Consider the following 19,192-nt stretch of genomic DNA (forward strand, 5'->3'; position numbering starts at 1 on the left):
GTATACAATTCATTAATAAAAAGGTGAATGTGCTTTACTCAACCCTTTTTCTAATTCATATTGAATGATGATGCCACCAGTTTAAAAATCCATATTAAAAAGTAAAAGTAGAAGGATGAAGCCCATTTCTTGCAATAGTGTAACCTAATCTAGACCGACTGCATATCAACGGTAGCCTGACACTCAGCCTGAATTTTCATTTCGTTTCACTCCATTATTCAGTCTGAAAGCCCTCTCAATGCAGCGGAGTTCTGAGATGGGGGCGTGGCCAAAGTGGGACTCCACTATGAACCAACGCGATTGGTTCATACTGGATTGTCCCGATCCCGATTCGTCGTACAGATTTTCAACCGAGAAACACCCGCCTTCGAAAGCGTCACCAGACCCTGAATAGACCATATTCACACGGCGGCCATGTTTCTATGAAGTCAATGAAAGTAGCCACCCCGGGTGGCGGCACTTTCAATGTTAAATTCCAATATGGCCGCCGTGTGAATATGGTCTATGCTAGGCAAAGGATTCAGGGGGTGGAGCCAGGCTATATCAACGGCATATTGTTGGGTATTGTACAGTCGGTGCTTTGCATATTACTGAAGACCTGTGACAGTCAACAGCATTTAATAGGTTACAATTACAATAACAATTTCAGTCTGGCAGCTAACAAAGAAAAGAAAAAAATAATTTCCAATTGATTAAATGTATTTATTACAAGTAAAAATCTTATCACCTTGGGTGATGACTCCACACTGCTAGAAGCAAAAAAGCAGCAGTGTTTTTTTGTAGTTACAGTCTGTAAATCACTTTAATAACATTAACTGGTGCAACTGTATGTACTTCATCTACAAACGCATGAAGTGAACATGAATCTCTTCAAGCAGGGTGTGTCACTGAGAGATCAACTTACATGTACAATATGGTAGTAGTAGCCTAATCCTCTATGATACAGATGTGCTTCATGACCAAGATTACGTCTTGGCTTTCTATGTAAATCAAAATATAGCCATTTAATAGAGAACATGGACCTGGTATGAGATAATAGCAATATGGTCACAGAGATTCTGTACATTGTGAGATAACTATAACAGAGGCTGTTGATAGTTAAGAATCTATAACCCCTGTCTTCACCGCCCACAACCATAAACCATTTTTAAGGACAGTTTCATAATGGTGACATTCTTTACGTTAAGTATCAATATATATTTACATATATATAATCATTACAGCAGAGGTTGTGAACCAAAAAACAAAATCACAAATATAACAGATTTACGGGAATAGAAAAGCAAAACAAAGAACATTTTCTCATTAGAAAAAGCAAAATAAAAGTATTTCAACTTTTTTCCTGTTAAACCGACTAAAACAAGTTGTGCACTATGACAGCCAGATCTTTGGAACACACCCTGATGATCAAGGCGCCACTCAAAAAAGTGAATTAATCATCAAAAGTGAACAGAAAATTATTGGAAAAAAATGACGGCAATGTAGGTTTCGAGCACAACAAGAGGACGGGGCTCTTCGGGTCTTTTCTGAGATAAATGATGTTTTAGTCAGAGTCCACTCGCATCGCTTCCTTCCAGAACCAGTGCAAAGAAGAAGCTGGCACTGGGAGAGTCTCTCCTGTACTTCAGTCCACCTTGACTACACTGTAGATTTTATTTACAAACCAGAAGCAGGCAAAGAAACCAATGGTACCTGAGGAAAGAAAGGACAAGATAGACATTTAGCGGGACTGATTTGGCAAAATGCATTGGAAATCTGGTGGGGGGGAAAAATTGTTAACTATAAACTCAAGATTGTGTTTTAAAACTACAATCTGTACAGCTCTATTGTAAAGCGGTAAGAATGACATGATCATGACAAGCATCCACACATCGAAAAATGTAAAAGCAAGAGACCAGTAGCTTATGAGCAGCTGGTTGTTTTACTGCACACGTGTAGAGTTAAACCACACCCAGTATATCTTGTTGACCATGGTCCCTCAGGAATCTGTACTTGGCCCTCTCCTTTTTTCCTCTCAACACAACAAATCTGTTGTTCTGTCTGTCTTGTAGTAGACAACCTCACAACGCGTTGTGAGCTTGTACAACCTCACAACGCGTTGTGAGCTTGTAGATCGGCTATTTTTTGGCGAATGTTCACCTATTATGACATGCCCAGAATAGGGACATTGTTTCATGTGGTTAAAAAGAAAAAGAAGACTGAGCTGGTCTCATGTAGCTCTGGGAGGTGGGGACCAGAAATACACGAATATATCTTTTTTTTAAATAATCATGACAGAGAATGAGAGGAGTGGGTGGGGGATCGTGGTTGTGGGGAGGGGTTTAACATACTTCATTGGCATAAATACCAAAAATAACCCAGTGACATTATCTGACTGCAGCCGGGATCACCATCACAGTGTCACCAATTTCCATCTGCTAAAAGGCTGGTAAATTCCCTTTCAGAAGGTTGGCAGGAGACGGGGAGCGAAGCCACAAGTCTGCCAAAGCACCAGGGCTTCAATTTGTCAGGCTGGGGGATCTGGAGATAACACATTTTCCCCGAGCTCCTCTCTAGAGAGCAGCCAGATAACATTTTAATTGGTAAGGATACTGGGAGAGGATGAATTCATCTGGATGTGAAAGCCCTATCTGACTTCTCTCAATGGGAGCCAACACAGCTCACTCCAGAATTAAGTTCCCATCAAAGTTTGGAGGTAAAAAGGAAAGCTTTTCATAAAAAAAAAGAAAAGGAAAATGGGGCAGATTGTAGATTTAGATCAAAGAGAAATGGAAAATCTGCTCCTTGAACCCTTGGATTTATTTCTTCGTTTGGAGATGATCCTCTGACATCGTTTCCAATTGCTGCTTATGCCCCGGTCTTAAGATAGTGTCTTGGTAATGCTGTGGTGACAAGATTTGCCTACTGGCTAACTTTATCTGGCCCAATGACAGTGTAACATTTGTGAGGATGTCACCGTGTGATGACCATGTGAAATGATGGTGCTCAGTGCTTAATTTCCGGGCAACGGCAAAAGCTTGGAGCTTATCGGCGTGCTACCAAGTTCTATGCAATCTGCTGGCCTCTTGTTTGAGGGCAGTAATTTGGCACACTCAACTAAAAGGCGACTCAGTGCAATGTTTTATTATTGTATTCAGACATGGACATCATAGATGACGCTCCCAAAAATATTTCCCCTTTATTTGGAGAACCATGTTTGAGGAATGTAAATAAAATGACAAAATAAAATGCGATAAAAGCCAGTGTTCTTGTGATGCGTTTCATTAGGCCAACCTTTTTAAGTTAGCGCCAGCAGCACCGATTTCACTGCTGTGTGTCAAACCTACAAACCCATCAACTGCTGCTGATAAACATCGACGCCTACTGCCGTCAAGCTAGAGGCCACCATCTCTTTGCACAGTCTGAGCTTCATCTGTGTGGGAGTGCAAGCAAGTGATGCTGGAAAGGACCAAGGAGTGCTGTTACCATGTCAACCTGTGTCCATCTCTTTCTGTTATAGCATAGAGAGAGGAGAGGAGGGGGCACACCGTGTAGCCCAAGCCTTTTGATAGCATTGTTGTGCTGGATACATGATGCACCCACAGTTCCACAGTGACATTTCAAGTGCCAGCACTGGCAAGTTGCCATAACAGCCATAGCAAGGGCCCAGGGATACTGGCTATTTAATAGGCTTATTATCATCCATGGTAACAAGGTTATTCTGCATCTTTTCATCAAAAGAAGACAACAAAAAGTATTTGTTAAAAATAACAAATGCATCTGCTTCCATACAGGACAGGTGTACTGCAATTAAGCAACTCAAATCATAGATAAATGTTGAGCAGGCCCAGTTGACCTACATATTGGATCAAGATGGCAAGAGCAAATCTAAATGACTATGAAAGAGGGTTATTGGGGGCATGGATGACTGGAGCTTGGCTCACAAAAACTGCTCAACTTGTTAAGTGTTTCAATAAGAACAGTGACTAACGCCTATCATACACCAGAAGACTTTGAAAAGACTCTCAGACTCAGTCTGACACTCTCTCACATAGTAATGTGTTGTAGGTCAGGGTTTTTTGGGGTCACAAATTAAGCATTTAGCATAGAGCAGATTATGTAAAATTATCTTTGGAGGAAACAAGCTAACAAATGCAGTTAATACGTCTGGCACTGGTCCTATGACAAGCATTTCTCAGTGTAAAGCCACAAAAAATGACTGCCGCACAGACCTCCTAATTAGAAATCTGTCAGGATTTATAGCAGACCCTGGGGCAGACATTGGACGCCACAAGGATCTTGTCTGAAGAGTTTCCTCAAACTTCCTCAAAAGACTGATGGTTCAAGTGGTAAGTGAACTCTTCCAACCTCATTTGACACTGTGCTCATTTATTATGAGCATCACACCTTTAAAGCAATAAAGGTGACAGGTGCTTGACTCTCAGCGAAGGAAGCAAACATTAATGCAGACACATCCTGGTATCTAATGTCACAGGAACAGGACAGGGATCCTGCATGCGACTCACATTAACTTAGCAGCATTCACACACCTTCCTACATCCAGTGTTAATCTACCTCCGAGTGTAAAAACCACTCCCATTCATTGTCGATTCACTCCCAATCGACAATGAATCAGCTATTGTTTTCTACTTGTCATTAAAAGAAAATCAAAATGTGGAACGCCGTGGCTCCAATGTGGATCTCGGAGTTCACGTGGTGTGAGTCGTCAGAGTTGTCTATGACGTGCAACTTAACACATTGACCGCCGGGCCCGTAGTTCTACGGGCCGTTAAATCCAACGCTTAACCGCCGATCCCGTAGCCTACGGGCTGTGGTGCTTTTTCCTTTTTTTTTTCAATTTTCTAGTACGGCACATTTCATTGTAACACCACCGGAAATTATTTGGGATCCGGTTTTGACGATCACGCCGGCTCCCATTCTAAAGTCTACACTGAAACGCCATTTTCTTCGATTGTAGTTTTTCTCCTCGCTGATCACTGTTTAACATAAACCGTTCTAACTCAACAATGGATGCCCCGTTTGACACGTGGTTTGGACTGGTAGACACAGGGAGATGTCCGCGATGTTTACAAACAGTGCACAGATCAATCTTAATGATTTTAACGACGTCTATGGCGACGTGAAAAAAACAAAAAACAACAATAAAACGTTGGCACTGGTGAGTACATTATGAGATTAACCTCTGGCGGTCAATGTGTTAAGATTTCAGCCCGTAGAGCCCCACTGACTTCATTATAAATTTTAGTTCAATATTTCAAAAGGTATGAAACGTAAGAAGAATGTGCGAGATTAGCACAGGACACACAGACAGACAACCCGTTCTAGACGGCTAGACCCCTGCAGAGCCATGCCATACAAATAATTAACGACAGACCTGATGGCAGACTATACTGTACAACATTATCTTCTGACAATTACAGGACTCATTTACAGGATTACAGGATTAACAGGATTCCATTTAAGGAATTTAAATGCATACAGGATCTCAATTAGTGCTCACGGCTTGGGCATCATCTCCTTCATGGACTCACCTGTGAAAAGGAAGAAGATGAGGACCATGATCATGGTATAGCCAAAATAGAGAAAGGTGCTGGCTGCTCCTATGATCTGCAGCTTGGAGAAGAAGTAATGGACGGCGTAGATGAACAGGTAGACCGCCGTGAAGCCACTGGTCAGGAACGAGCGCCACCACCAGTGGTAGTCCTGGATAGGGTACAAAACACAACGCACCTCAGCATCAGACGTCTTAGACATGAGATCAAGGAATTCCAGCCTACACTTGCAGTACTGAGTGAGAGCGACTTTTATCAGTAATAAGGTATTACTGATAAATAGGTATAGGTATATAGGTATAGGCTCTGATTCCATCGATTTTACAGTTCTCTCTGTGCGGCTGGAATCTTTTGATCCTAATCCTGCAACATCCCAATAGATAGGGTCTGAAATATATTATATTTATTTACAGTATTATATCGTTGCTGTCGGGGGGGGGGGGGGGGCTTCAGGAAATGGATCTAATAGTTATTATTTAGTCACAAGCTCTTGTCAATACTTTTCATTGGTTAAATATTTATAAAACCCACAAACACACTCTCAATCTGGTGTCCTCATTTTGGCCAAGTCATAATGACATTGTCATTATTGGCGAAGGTTTTCAAACATTACAAATCTACAAGCTACAATATCACTTACACCACATTTAAAGCGCAATGAAACTTTGGTAGAGGTTTGGGTTGTGTATTTACTATGTCATGATGTAACTAGCACATTTGGCGAGACTTGTAACTAGTTAACCCTGAGGAAGACTGTTTCACTGTTGAAACGTTGGTTTCATTTAAAAAATAAACTGAAGAGAATCAACGGCGCAACCAAGCAAGATATCTCGCCATTTATGGCTATAACTCTTCGTAATTAAAGCCTTTTGGAGTCAAAATGTCAATGATATAAATGCCCATCTCGACTTCAATCATTAACACATGCACATGCACTCTTCCGTGCTTAGATAGCTGTTATGAATTGAATATAGGAGAATGTGTGACTACAACAGGGCCTAGTAATTAGTGTGTCAGCTGGTGTGGTTATTTCCTGAACAATGTGCTAACCTCTGCACATAGGTGGAAGTAGCAGAGCAGGATGGTGGCCTCGGAGCAGGTGATGAGCAGAATGATGAAGACCAGGAACAGAAAGCCAAACATGTAGTACATCTGGTGTGACCTGTGAACCAAACACAAGACCTCCACAGATAAGCTGCTAAATACCCTTGTGTTTCCTGAACATTGTTGGTTTCGGTAAATATCCTGTTTAACATTTTCTACAGAAATGTTCTTTCAGAAATGTCAAATAAATAAAAGTTTTTTCTGAAAGTTTTGAAACATTCTTCTACAGATCAGAAGATCAGAAAAACAAAACAGACTGATTAGTCACAACCTGTGGGGTGGGACTGATCTCTGGGACTCCTTATCCGGCATGAGTGTCGCTGTGAACTTACCAGATGCTATTGAGAATGAAGAAGAGTTGAATGAAGATGCAGCCAAAGGGCAGAATGCCGCCCATGACGATGCCAGGGACGGGCTTGGTGAAGAATGACTGCTCGGGAATCTGACGGGGGATCTGGTTGGTTCGCACTGGCTGCTCTATGGCCTGTGAAAGGACCCCAGAAAGAGAGAAGTACTCAGTAACACAACAGAAGATAGTGGGATAGAGCTAGTCCGACTGATTCCAGATTTCAGGATATTTTGTCAAAAAGCGCAACATTTTCTAATCTAAATTAAAAAAAACTTTTGATAGATATAAAATAAACACATAAACTGAACTTTATTTTATTTAACCACTTAAGCCCTATTCAAACATTTAAAAAAATATATATATATATATTTTTTGGAAATTTTTGAAAAAGTTCAGCTACAGTACAACTTATCGGTTGCATAACTGCCAATACCGATATCCTGAAAAAAAGTAAAGGTTGATTTATCGGTCTAGCTCCAGGAAGAGGGTGATGAATTTGAGTAGCATAATTCAATGATATATTTGTTCAAACTTGACCGAACAAGACTCTGCTCTACATGCTTGGAGGCCAAACTTACCGGTTTCTTGAATCCAAAGTAGGCACCGATGAAGGTGAGGGGCACAGAGATTCCAAACCATAGGGCCAAAATGGCCACAAGAGTGCCAAAGGGGATGGCTGCTGAGGAGCCCTCCACCCAGAGGATCAGGTTCATCAGGAAGAAGTCAGCGAAAACAATACTTTGGGGGAGAAAAAGGAGACATGGGAGAGAAGGGGCGTAATCAGAGAGGGAAAAGAAAGGTCCAGTACTCTGGGCTAGTAACTGACGGGTGTAGTATCCATCTGTGATGACTTAAAAAGGGGAAAATCCACCCTAAAACTAAATGTACATTGTGCTATTGCATTGATCTTGGACAGTTATGTCAACATCTACAAATTACTGTCTACCTATGCTGGAAATCAGAGCATTAAGACCTGAATTTATGTCACCACCTGATGTTGCCGTTTGAATGAGTTTTATTTGAATGTAGGGCTTACAACTCTGAATCAGAAAATTCACCTACAGTATATACACACAATATAAAATTACCATTGGTTCTGTCATTGTTCACTGTGTATGAAGCAGCCCCAGGATTTCTCACCTGATGATGACATCATAAGTGCCTTTTCCACTGGAGTACCAGTACATTTCTGGGTAAAAGATTAACATAAATAGCCAGCATAGCTCTCCAAGGGTCATGCCCAGATTGCCCACGCTGGCCTCCTTAGTGGTTAAGTATCATCATGTGCACTGCATCTCATGCTCAAGCAAATCTCTAACACCAACATCGTTTTTATAAAGTATTCGTTTCTTAGAAAAACAGTTAGTTCATAGAACTAAGCATTGCCATGTAACGGTAGACAGATGCTTTTCATTCACACGCTAGTTGTGGGAATGCAATGCAGGTAATCTGCAAAGGTAGGCAGATGTGAGATTGGCGATACAAAATATATCGGCATTCAAAATCGGCGCCTGTTCCCGTAGCATGCCAGAATTAAACATACCAGTAATTTGAGTGAGGAAGGGGTAATTAAGTCAAGTTTGATGCTCTGAATTCCAACGGAGGGAGACAAGTTCATATCGTTGGAATCGCACAACCTAAATTCTGTGTACGGGTGGACTTTCCTTTAATGTTATCTAATCAAGTATGGACAGCTAACCTACCCAGGACACAAGAGTGCAGTCAACAGGACGTTGGTCTTCCATTTTTCACCTCCAAATGCTGAGGAGAGAAAGTGGCTCAGAAAATTACAATGGCTCAGAACACCAAGTTGAGAGTCAGGTTGCAGGCAGCTATGTTATGTAATGACTTTCAGCATCACGTTTTGTCAGTCAGTAGTACTCACTTTTGTATAGGCGTGCAGACACGTAGCCAGCGGGGGTTCCCAGCAGAACCCAGAGGACCACAGAACAAGTCATTAGAGCTCCTCTGTTGGCTGGGGATAGGAAGCCCAGACAGGCCAGGACTGCAACGCAGGACATTAATGTGTCATTAGTGCCATCGCTGAGGTACAACAGCGCTATTACTTAGGGTGCATTCATGTATTAGCTACAGGGTGCTGGATTGTGGCTTGTTTGGCTACCTAGACAGTGTTATCAAGCAAGTATATTATTCATATACACTGTTTTTAGAAAATGCAACATTGGCCAAAGTAACTAGGGCTTATTTCTGTTGGCCATCTTGACACTCTGGCTAAGTTCAAATTAATTCTGTGCTCTGCCACGCTCGGAGGAGAGTGATCCGATCCCACACCACAGCATCAGATTGGATTCATGAACACACCCTCAGTGATAGTATTTTTCTCTTTTATATACCACCACTGGAAATTACTTTCAGATGTTCAACATTATTAGCCTTATCCCTAGGAAATATCTGCAGCACATGGTAGTTTTAGGATGTCTGGCCAATATTACCAGAGTTATATTTCTGACTGCTTAACATATTATATGAGCCAGAATGCAGCCTGGAGTTCTTCTTTAAACTCTCTATAAGTTTCTTCGTTCATCTGTTGCATTGTTGTAGCTAAAACCTTACAATTATTCAATGTTATCTATTTTACTTTGTTAGCTGACCAATAAGTTTACTTCCTTGATTGTGAAGCACTTCGTAACCTGATTTTGCATTGTAGAGCAATCTTTACTCAAACCAACCGCCTTTCGCTCTGTATTTGGTTGCGGGGCGTGTACAGAAGACGCCACTTCATAAGCATGCTACTGTGCAGTTACCAAACAGAACCAACTGTAAAAGAGTCCTTACAGAGGGTGATGAAAGTCATGATGAAGATTTGGGTGCCTTGTCCCAGGAACACAGACAGCAACATGCCCTTCCTCGGAGGACGGAACACATCTCCATGCACCTGTTTCCACCCAGACTCCTCCTGAGCATCCTCCTATTGTTGGGAGGGGGGGGAGACGAGACAAAATCAGGGAAGCTCTTGACATTTAAATCACTTAAACCCTCTGGACTTAGTAAATTAATACCGAGTTGGCCGGGGTCCCCCATGGCAGCTTTTTCTTTTTTTTACCACTACTCCAACTCTCTTCACCGAAGATAGCAGATGTACAAGCTCACAGCGCGTTGCGGCGGCGCATTGTGAGCTTGTAGATCGGCTATTTTCAGCGAATGTTTCCCGCAGAATAGGGTGAATATAGGGATGCTAGGGTTAAACCAGACCCATAGACAGGGGTGCACATAACTTTTTTGGTCTAGTTCTCAGGGGAGCACCTGGATATGTTACTTGGTGCGCACCAAATAAATAAATACATTTTGCCACGACACGTCTCGCAGGATGGATAAAAGAGGGATACATGGATAACTTGCCTGCTCCTGTTATCAATTGTTTGCACTATGTTGATGTGCTCTTTGCTTTTCTCATGCTTATCAAAATCTGGGTGACTGAAATTCTTTGTCCCTGTTTAAAAGGCGCTGCTTTTATCCGCAAGATTGGGATGTTCGCGGCATATTTTGCACCACATCACGGTGCGTTCATCATCGGTGACGAGTGCCTGTAACGCAGCCAGCAGCTTGCTGTGTGCGACTGACTGTGTCAGGATTCGAGGCCACACTCACACATTCACGACACGTGTAGCATGCGTCCCCTCCGCCTCCGCCCCATGGGTGTGTATGCGGCGCGTAGGGGGCGGACGCGTGCTTCACCGTGAATGTGTGAGTCTGGCTTCCCAGCGGTCCCAGCTGTTGGTACGCGAGAGCGCCTCCCTTCGCTTGATGTGCCGCGCAGCATGCATTTTGACGACGCATGCGCACTTGCGCACCAGTTTTGTGCACCCCTGCCCATAGAGAGAGTTATGACACGCTTTGATCTCGGAGCAAAGCGGGCCGATTTGGGCTATAGTTCCAAACATTGGAACAATCTCATTGACATAGAACGAGCATTTCCGCATTCCATTCTTACATTGGGAGTCAACACTAGTGTCGTCACTCTCATATTAGATCACACTGGGTTAAACGACATAACTACGAAATAGGTCAGCCAATCACCAGCCAGTGATTACAGTGGTCAGCCAATCACCAAGCAGTGATTATTTACAAGTGAAACAAATACAATCTGACACACACTGGCATAGCGGTGCAAGTCAGAACACTGCTTTGCCGAAAGCTGCAAAATATGGTGTGAATAACAATTACCGCAAATGTCCTGCAAATGAGGAAAGCAAGGTGACCCACACCATATTTTACCATGTGCTATCCATCCAGAAACCATCCACCCATAAGTCGACCAAAACACCATAACGAGTTGTGAACAAAATGTCTTTCAACAAGATTACATACGTAGGGCACAGAGGTTTTTCCTGGTGTAGATGGAAGTTTTATAATGTCTCCCTGTGAAGTGTTAGCAAAGGTTTACAAGTATTCTCACTATTCTGCATAGAAATTGCTATCTAAACTGCCTATGTTGCCACCTACTTGCAACAAAGGGTAACTGAGTATCATTTTTTCCATTGCATTGCCATTCTTCCCTTAGATATTCACAGATTTAAAAAGAAAATTTGGATTTCAGTTGCACATATTTTTTCATTTCAAATTAGGCTAACTCTTTATAAGTGCACCTTCAACACATCTTTACTAATTTAATGGGGTAATCTGCCATTACCTGGTCCATTTGATTATATCTGGCAATGTCCTTATGCAGGGTCCTTAGCATGATCATGGCCACCATGCCAGACAGGAAGAGGACAATCACCAGGGAGTTCATGATGCTGAAATACAAACAAACCATACCATTAGCCAATGAGAATAAGGACGCAAAGGGCTCAACAACAAGCCAGAATTTCCTTAACCACATGAACCCTTGCATCACTATTCTGGGGCAAAAAGTCGGCAAAAAATATTTTCAGCAAAGAGATTTAAGAGCTCTCTAGACTAACTTTTTACATTGGTTGCACTGGTGTGCCTAACCTTTTCATTTAGGTGCACCAGCTGACTATTTAGGTGCACCCAAAGGTTTTGACAGCAATAATAAATTTTTATATTTTAATACATTATATTTTTATGTCAACTCCCACTGACACAAGTTCTTAAAGGGACTACACCATGAATTTGAACTTTTCCTTATTTTTTTGTGTGTTTTTGGTCTCCCCTACCACTCTTCTATCCAAAGAAATACCCCAGTTTGAGCGCTCAGGCTTTCACAGCATATCTGGGTCTCAAAACAGGCCAAACTGATTTGCCCCCGCACGTGACGTCACAAGCGATACAATCCCTCCCGTTTTTCAGTTCCAACATAAAAATTAAAAAAAAGATAACATGCATGCAAACTGGCTCAATAGCGCCACGTGCCAAATCAGGACAATGTGGTATTGCAGGTGAAAGTGCTTTATAAGCCAGACTCAGAGAGAAGTTAGTTGGAATGAGTATATCTGCGGCTTGATTTAGGCTCAAACCTTTTGAAAAACGTTTGAGGGACATAAACAATATGATATTAAAAAAAAAAAAAAAATTGTATTACTTCTACAGATTTTGTCCAAACATCACGCAAATCGGTACACAGCATCTCTATAGTCATGTGATCAAGACGGATCTGTCCGATTTTCCATATTCCATCCTGATTCCGAACATTGCTGGCCCACAATAACCTACCTGACCTGGCGGAGACCTGTGCTCCAAGGAGCACTTTTTCTAGTTTAAATTGTGATTGTTATCATGCAGCATTGTATTGCGTGATTTTGTATTATTTGATTGTACAGATTAATTGAAATTAGATCATTTATTCAAATGGGTTCACCACTTGTTGCACCTTATCCTCAACAACGAGGAGTGTCTGTGATTGGTAGGTGTAGTCCCTTGTCTGTGTATATGTCACAGGTAAATTGGCATTCCAGGTAAATTGGAAGGGGAGCGCTTGTTTTTAGGCGCGGGGCTGCGAGGCGTTTTTTTATGATAATAGTTATTGTCCATGACGGAGGCGCGCCGACTCAGCAGAGCTTGAGGCCGAGGAGACGCGCCCGAGCGCCTCCAGACGCGAGTGCCCGTGCCGACCGGCCGATGCTCTGCTAGTCGAATCAGCGCCGTCCGAGTTGCGAACCGATAGGGGGACAAATCGATCTTTTCATGGCTACAGTCTATGGTTACTATCCAGTGTCCACGACGACACACATGTGTGCGTGTGCATGTGTGCGCATGCACACACACTCATGTGCATGCGTGTGGATTCATTGCCCTCTAGCGTTGGTTCTACAGAATTGCCTGGGGGGCGGTGAAAACAAGCGCCCCTTTTCCAATTTACCTGGAATGCCAATTTACCTGTAACATATATATTTGTGGTGCTACCACTTGTCAGCAGATGTCTGAGAAAGGCCCATGACTGAAACGTTGCCTTTTAATTAATCGACGGTGTGCAGGTTCCTCCGTTTTATTTTACTGTTGAGGGGAAAAAGGAGCGGACCTAATATTGAGCCCTGGGGGTCTCCGGTCAACTGAGTACATAGGGTTTAAGTGGTTAACGGAATGGGAATAAAGAACGACTCATACCTAAACCACTGGATGTTGGTGTGTGGCATGGAGACCAAGATGTAATCCCACCGAGAGGCCCACTTGATGGCATTGTTTTCCTGTAAAAGAGAGGATGTCAAGTACTGCAATAAAAGATGTAATTGAGCCGAGGCAACATTGTTCCTATATGTCAGGAAAAAATTATCCGCTCGTGGTAATCCATTGCATAGCTGTGGCCAGTTGAATGTGCCTTGTTATTGCCGTAAAGCAAGAGGTACTGAGATATAGGCATTTTAACACAGGAAATAAACAGGAAGTAAACAAGCTTTTATTATTTTAAATGACGGCAATTCCGAGTCTGTCGTCATCTGGCAGTGAAATCATACATAGGGTAGCAACAACGCCATCTGGTGGAAAACCACTGAAAACCCCAAACTCGTCATTGGCACTGTGGACCAAGTGCCAAATGACGAGTTTACTCGTCCTTGGCAGTCAAAGAGTTAATGATCTATCAAGCGATTGTGCTCCGGCTTGGATCAATGGAACTAACAAAGTATAGTTTAAGTTCAAATGTATCTGTATCACAATAAAAACAAGGTTTTAAAGAAGAAAAAAAACATGACATTTTTAAACATTATGTTTTAAATATTCCTGTTATTTTATCATTAAAGTCTTAGTTTTTTTGCTAATTATTTGGGGGCCCATTTGCAATGTCCTCTCAGCCTACCAGTGGGCCCCGGACCACAGGTTGAGAATTGCTGGTGCAATAAGACATGTTATTTCCATCTTCTTTGGGAGGCCTACCTCAAAGGAGACAGAGTACGTGTACGTGATCTCCACATCACTGTCGAACTCCCCAGGGAGCTCTGTGGGAGGGCCTCCATCACATGTGAGGCTTTTCGGATCCTTATGTTGGATGCTGTTAACACAGAATGCATGGAACACTTAAGAAGAAGTCCAGGCCTTATTGAGTGCTGTCCGTCCAAAAGCAACACGATAAAGCAGAAAAGCACTAAAGCGCTCTCCCTGTATGGTAGCACATGATTATAACATCGTCGCTGTCGGGTGGAAACCCTTGTATGTCACAAAAAACATTACTTTTCAGGAAATGGAAAAAACGAACCAGTGTTCCAATGGATCCAGTGTAGGTATTATTTAGCCACAAGGTCTTGTTAAAACTTTTCATTGGTTCAATATGTACAAAACCCACAGACACACTTCATAAATTCTAATAGAACGAGCGAATATAGCAGCAGATCAACAACGCATCACAAGACAACACAGTCGAACTAGGAGGACATTAATTTGTGGGAAACCATAAAATGTTGAAATATGGACGTTTCCGCCCGAGAGCAACGACATGATATAGGACCATTATGATCAACATTACTAACCTCTTTGGCTCCAGAGTGGCGGCCACAAGCCGAGCCCCTGTCCATCCCTCAGTTGCTCCACTGTGGTATGTGATCTTGATGTCTATGTGGTTGAAGACGTAGAACGTGTTCTTCTTATTGAACTCAGACTGAAAAACACAACATATACAGGTTAATTAAATCTCCACTACACTGGTAATGCAGACTCCACTGGTATGTAAACTACACTTAACAGATTCACTGCCAGGGGGTTTTCTAAAACAGGCTGTAGCTTCTGCCAGCATTTTTAAGCATTCTGACTAATCTTTTAAGAACCACAGAAGATTTATCTCCAGTATGATCAATCACCTGATGGTCGCTAATCACGGAGGGTTTACATTTTTGCAAAAATAATAAATAAATTGTATATGTCATCGCGACCTCCCGTTCGCTTGTTATACGCCGTTGAAAATAGCATGTTTCGCCAAAAATACATAGTAATACACAGAGATACAGAATATTTCCAAAATTTCCAAAATAATAACCAGGAAGTGAATGGAGCAGTAAATCTTTGGATCACGTTATCTCCTGGTTCTGTGTGAAAACTTTTTTTTTTTTTAATGACGGAGATCCCCGTCAATGGCGGTGAACGGGTGGATTTGAAATGACGGAGATCTCCGTCAATGGCAGGGAATGTGTTAATTTCACGCCCTATTTTACTTCATTGAAAATAGCGGAACCACAAGCTCACAGCTATGACCTGGTGGATCTGCAAATTGTAGCTATATTTGAAATGTTTTGAAAATGTTTACATACATTCTTGCCTATAATGATATGTCCATAATAAGGACACCAGGGCCAATTGCCATAATGTTAAATTAATTAAACCACAGGTTGTCTGAAATCCAGTTGCCCAAAAGGTGAAGAGCCGAATGCGAGTTTATGAGTGACAGAGGAAATTGGACTCACGTTGATGACGCAGGCATCTTTAGCACGGCCATCTGTAGTGACAAGACAGCCAATGGGGAACCCGGGATTGCAGTACTTCTGACCGTCCTCCACGTCATAGCACCATGTCACCGGCATGTTGTCAACGATCCTGAAATTGATTGAGCATACCTTACCGTAAGCTGTCAGGCTGGTCTGAGTTCTTTTCTTGCGAATTACCTTGTTGAACTTGTAAAACAACTGCTTGATAAGTGAACGGTGCACACTGTCAGGTTACTCTTACTTTGCACTTTTAAGTCACTGTAGATAAGTGGTTCCCAGACATTTTAGCTCGAGACTCCAAAAGAGAAATTTGATGTCTCCCCGGGATCCAAACTAGTGAACATAGCTTATCTACAAGCTCACTTGAATGAATGCCTGCATGTCAGCAGCCCATAACACTTGCAGCAGATCTGCTATTTTCTCTACGTCTTATTTTTCATGGAATTTATTTGATTTTACGTTGGATTTCTTTCAAAGTTCTTTTGAAAAATGGTTGATTGACTGAAAATGTTTTATTTTTTGTAATCCTTTGAAATACCGAAAAAAGGTTAGGAAAAAAACCTAAATGCCTGAATTATAAATAGCACTTCTACCGTCAGTGATACTAGTATGACCAGCTTCAGAAAATGACAATGCCATTTGAATAAATATTCCACGTCAGGACACCCACCCACACATCCCACGCCCAAAGTAAATAACTTGCCAGTGGTGCTGGTAATTCAACTGCATTCCTCTCTTGAGAAATTCAAGCTTGGTCGCATCCTCCTGGTTACCCTTCTTGTACGATTTTGTGCACACCTCCTTGCAGGTCACTGGTTCATTGAAGTTGAACTGAAAAATATGGAAGGAATATTGAATACACAAGGACAGTAACAACAACTGGAAACATAAGAAATACAAAATAAACACTACAGACAAAATTAGTAACATATTCCAGCATGATTCTCACCTTGTATGGTGAAGTCTCGATTCTTTCACCAAAAAGCACCTGGCCGAGGTTCTCCGACGGCCTCTTCTCTTTGGCATCTTTGCAAAAGTCAAACCTTTAAAAATATACAAGAACTTAAGTGTTATGGGCTGCTGACATGCTGGCATTCATACACGTAAAAAAAACAATCAGATTAGATCAGCTTCTGTTACTTACACGTCATACTCGTAAGGCAGGACTGATTCCACAGAGTCCAAGCGATTTACAAACAGCTGGATTAGAGTCTGTAAAGGGGGAAATCATCAAATTAGTTTCCACTTATGTTATTTGTATCATACAATAGCCTAATTGGTTATAGTATGCTACAAATAACCATTTTACTATATGTATTAGTGAGCTCTATCTGGTCTAGCCAGGACCATAACCCATGTTGCAGATCCATTCATACACATCATTTTAGTGACCTAAGCCCTAGATATAAAAGTATTGGCAGGTCATAAGCACTCTACTTCCGTGTTCAGTCACCCATTTAGCCGGGGGACAGGTCAGGATGATGCTTACTGCTATGGATACCATACAAAATGCATCTTCATATGGAACATGAAAGTGTATCGTTTACTTCCCTTTCCGTGATACCCCCACATAATCATAATCACAGCTTTGTTTTGAATGGAAATCCACGTTCAAGACATATGACCCAGCTTAGGACCTGTCTAATAAAAAAAAAAGAGCCAGAATCAACTCAAAACGCCATTAGATTCCAGTTGTTTGCTGTATTAGAGATCTATTCCCCACCGACTGACGTAACATTAGCGCCCTGAGCATTGTGCCGATACTGTTGCATGTTATCTGATGCCCAAGTTGTTGGACAAGTAGACCAGCTAATATAATTCTCCGATCCAGTCGGATCGGGGCCTAAAGGGAAACGTTAACGTCAAAGCTAACACTAAAGGCTGATAAAGAATGCCAAACATAGACACACAACATTGAACATGTTAATTCTGCCCCACACATAAATTCACAAGTAAAGTACTAAAGAAAAGGCTTTTTTTCCTTCACCCCTCCAGTTCCTTGTTTACCTCGCAGTCATCACCTCCTTCAGGTTTCAGTGTGCAGAAGCTCACCGGGGCTAAACCCGGAAGATAGAACGCCGAACACACACTGAACAACGCACATAACAACAACAGGAACATAAACACTAAATCCGATTCTATCCGCCTCTTCATTGTGTGTCTCGGGAAGGAACGGAACGCTTTTTCGGGGCTCCGTGGTCTCTATAACTGCGACTTTTTCCTCCTCGGAACTAGAAGAAAACAACGTTTGTTCTGCTGTGTGGCTGTGGCTACTACAAGCCTCCTCCTTCTCTGCTGCTCTCTGATGACCTGGCTCCACTCCTGACTGACACAGCTGGCGTTGCCAGATTCTTGCGAGAGAAATAAGCCAGTGGTTCTCAAACTTTTTCATGTCAACAGTCAAGGACCCCCAAATTGACACTTATTAGCCTGCGGACCCCCATTTCAAAAGATATGCCAGGGACCCCAAGAGAAGATTTTTTTACGGCACTAGCAGTGATTCTCAACCATTTTAATTTCAAGGACCCCCAGTTTGACATGCATTAGGGCTACAGACCCCCAATTTAATGGCATTTCTATCACTTGGACCGCAATTTATACTGTGAAATCTATGTCAATTTAACTCTGAGAGTGTACAAATGGAACCAAATGGACCCGTTAGGGTCCATTTGGTTCCATTTGTACACTCTCAGAGTTACAGACCCATAAGGGTCCATTTGGTGCCTAATCTATCATTTAGCTGAGGACCCCCTGGAACTCCCTCAAGGACCCCTGGGGGGCCCCAGAGCCCACTTTGAGAACCAATGAAATAAGCAACCCATTTCTATGAGCGCAAGCCCGTCGATTCTTCGATGCCATGGCAGTGGTTCTCAAAAAACTGCATTATTTTGGGGGGTCCTCAGATGATTAACTTAATGTGCAACACTGTTTTCTCACACAACATTGTTTTCTCACTCAACAGTAAACAAACCAACATACAGCATACGTGTACAGGGTATCTGCACATTTCTAAGATGACAAAATGTAACGACTTTTAAGACCATTTTACCAAATTGTCAATTATTACGTAAGAAAGAGGCAAACCTTGTGAAACAAGACCAGGAGACCTGGTTCTGCCAGACACAGACTTCACATGACGTGTCAGCCTGTGTCTATGCCCATGTATGGACGAAAGGGGGACAGACTTTTATGGCTGGGGCCTAAGGACAAAGTGACCAAAACCTGTTTTTTGCCCATGTATGGAGAAAACAGGTACAAAACATGCCCATGTATGGAGGAAAGGGGGACAGACTTTTATGGCTGGGGCCTAAGGACAAAGTGACCAAAACCAGTTTTTTGCCCATGTATGGAGAAAA

At 42.2% G+C, this 19,192-nt stretch overlaps 1 protein-coding gene across 2 annotated transcripts; it reads right to left on the bottom strand.

Moving 5' to 3' along the window:
- Window positions 1-681: 681 nt before the first annotated feature.
- tm9sf5 (transmembrane 9 superfamily protein member 5) lies at window positions 682-18,126 on the bottom strand. 2 transcript variants are annotated; one of them, XM_080416366.1, is made up of 18 exons: window positions 17,844-18,126; window positions 16,981-17,048; window positions 16,786-16,879; window positions 16,540-16,667; window positions 15,816-15,945; window positions 14,889-15,016; window positions 14,299-14,413; window positions 13,534-13,613; window positions 11,657-11,762; window positions 11,335-11,385; window positions 9,802-9,934; window positions 8,891-9,010; window positions 8,709-8,766; window positions 7,584-7,743; window positions 6,989-7,140; window positions 6,603-6,714; window positions 5,532-5,703; window positions 682-1,692 (listed from the first exon to the last, which is right to left on the bottom strand). In XM_080416366.1, the coding sequence occupies exons 1-18, from the start codon at window positions 17,988-17,990 to the stop codon at window positions 1,625-1,627; spliced, it is 2,022 nt and encodes a 673-aa protein (XP_080272492.1). In that variant the 5' UTR covers window positions 17,991-18,126; the 3' UTR covers window positions 682-1,624. The 2 variants fall into 2 exon arrangements, with proteins under 2 accessions (XP_080272492.1, XP_080272493.1); XM_080416367.1 differs by lacking the exon at window positions 11,335-11,385.
- Between the last annotated feature and the right edge of the window lie 1,066 nt (window positions 18,127-19,192).

This window comes from Gymnoscopelus braueri (assembly GCF_963280865.1).
Source record: "Gymnoscopelus braueri genome assembly, chromosome: 20".
In the NCBI taxonomy this organism is placed as follows: Eukaryota; Metazoa; Chordata; class Actinopteri; order Myctophiformes; family Myctophidae; genus Gymnoscopelus; species Gymnoscopelus braueri.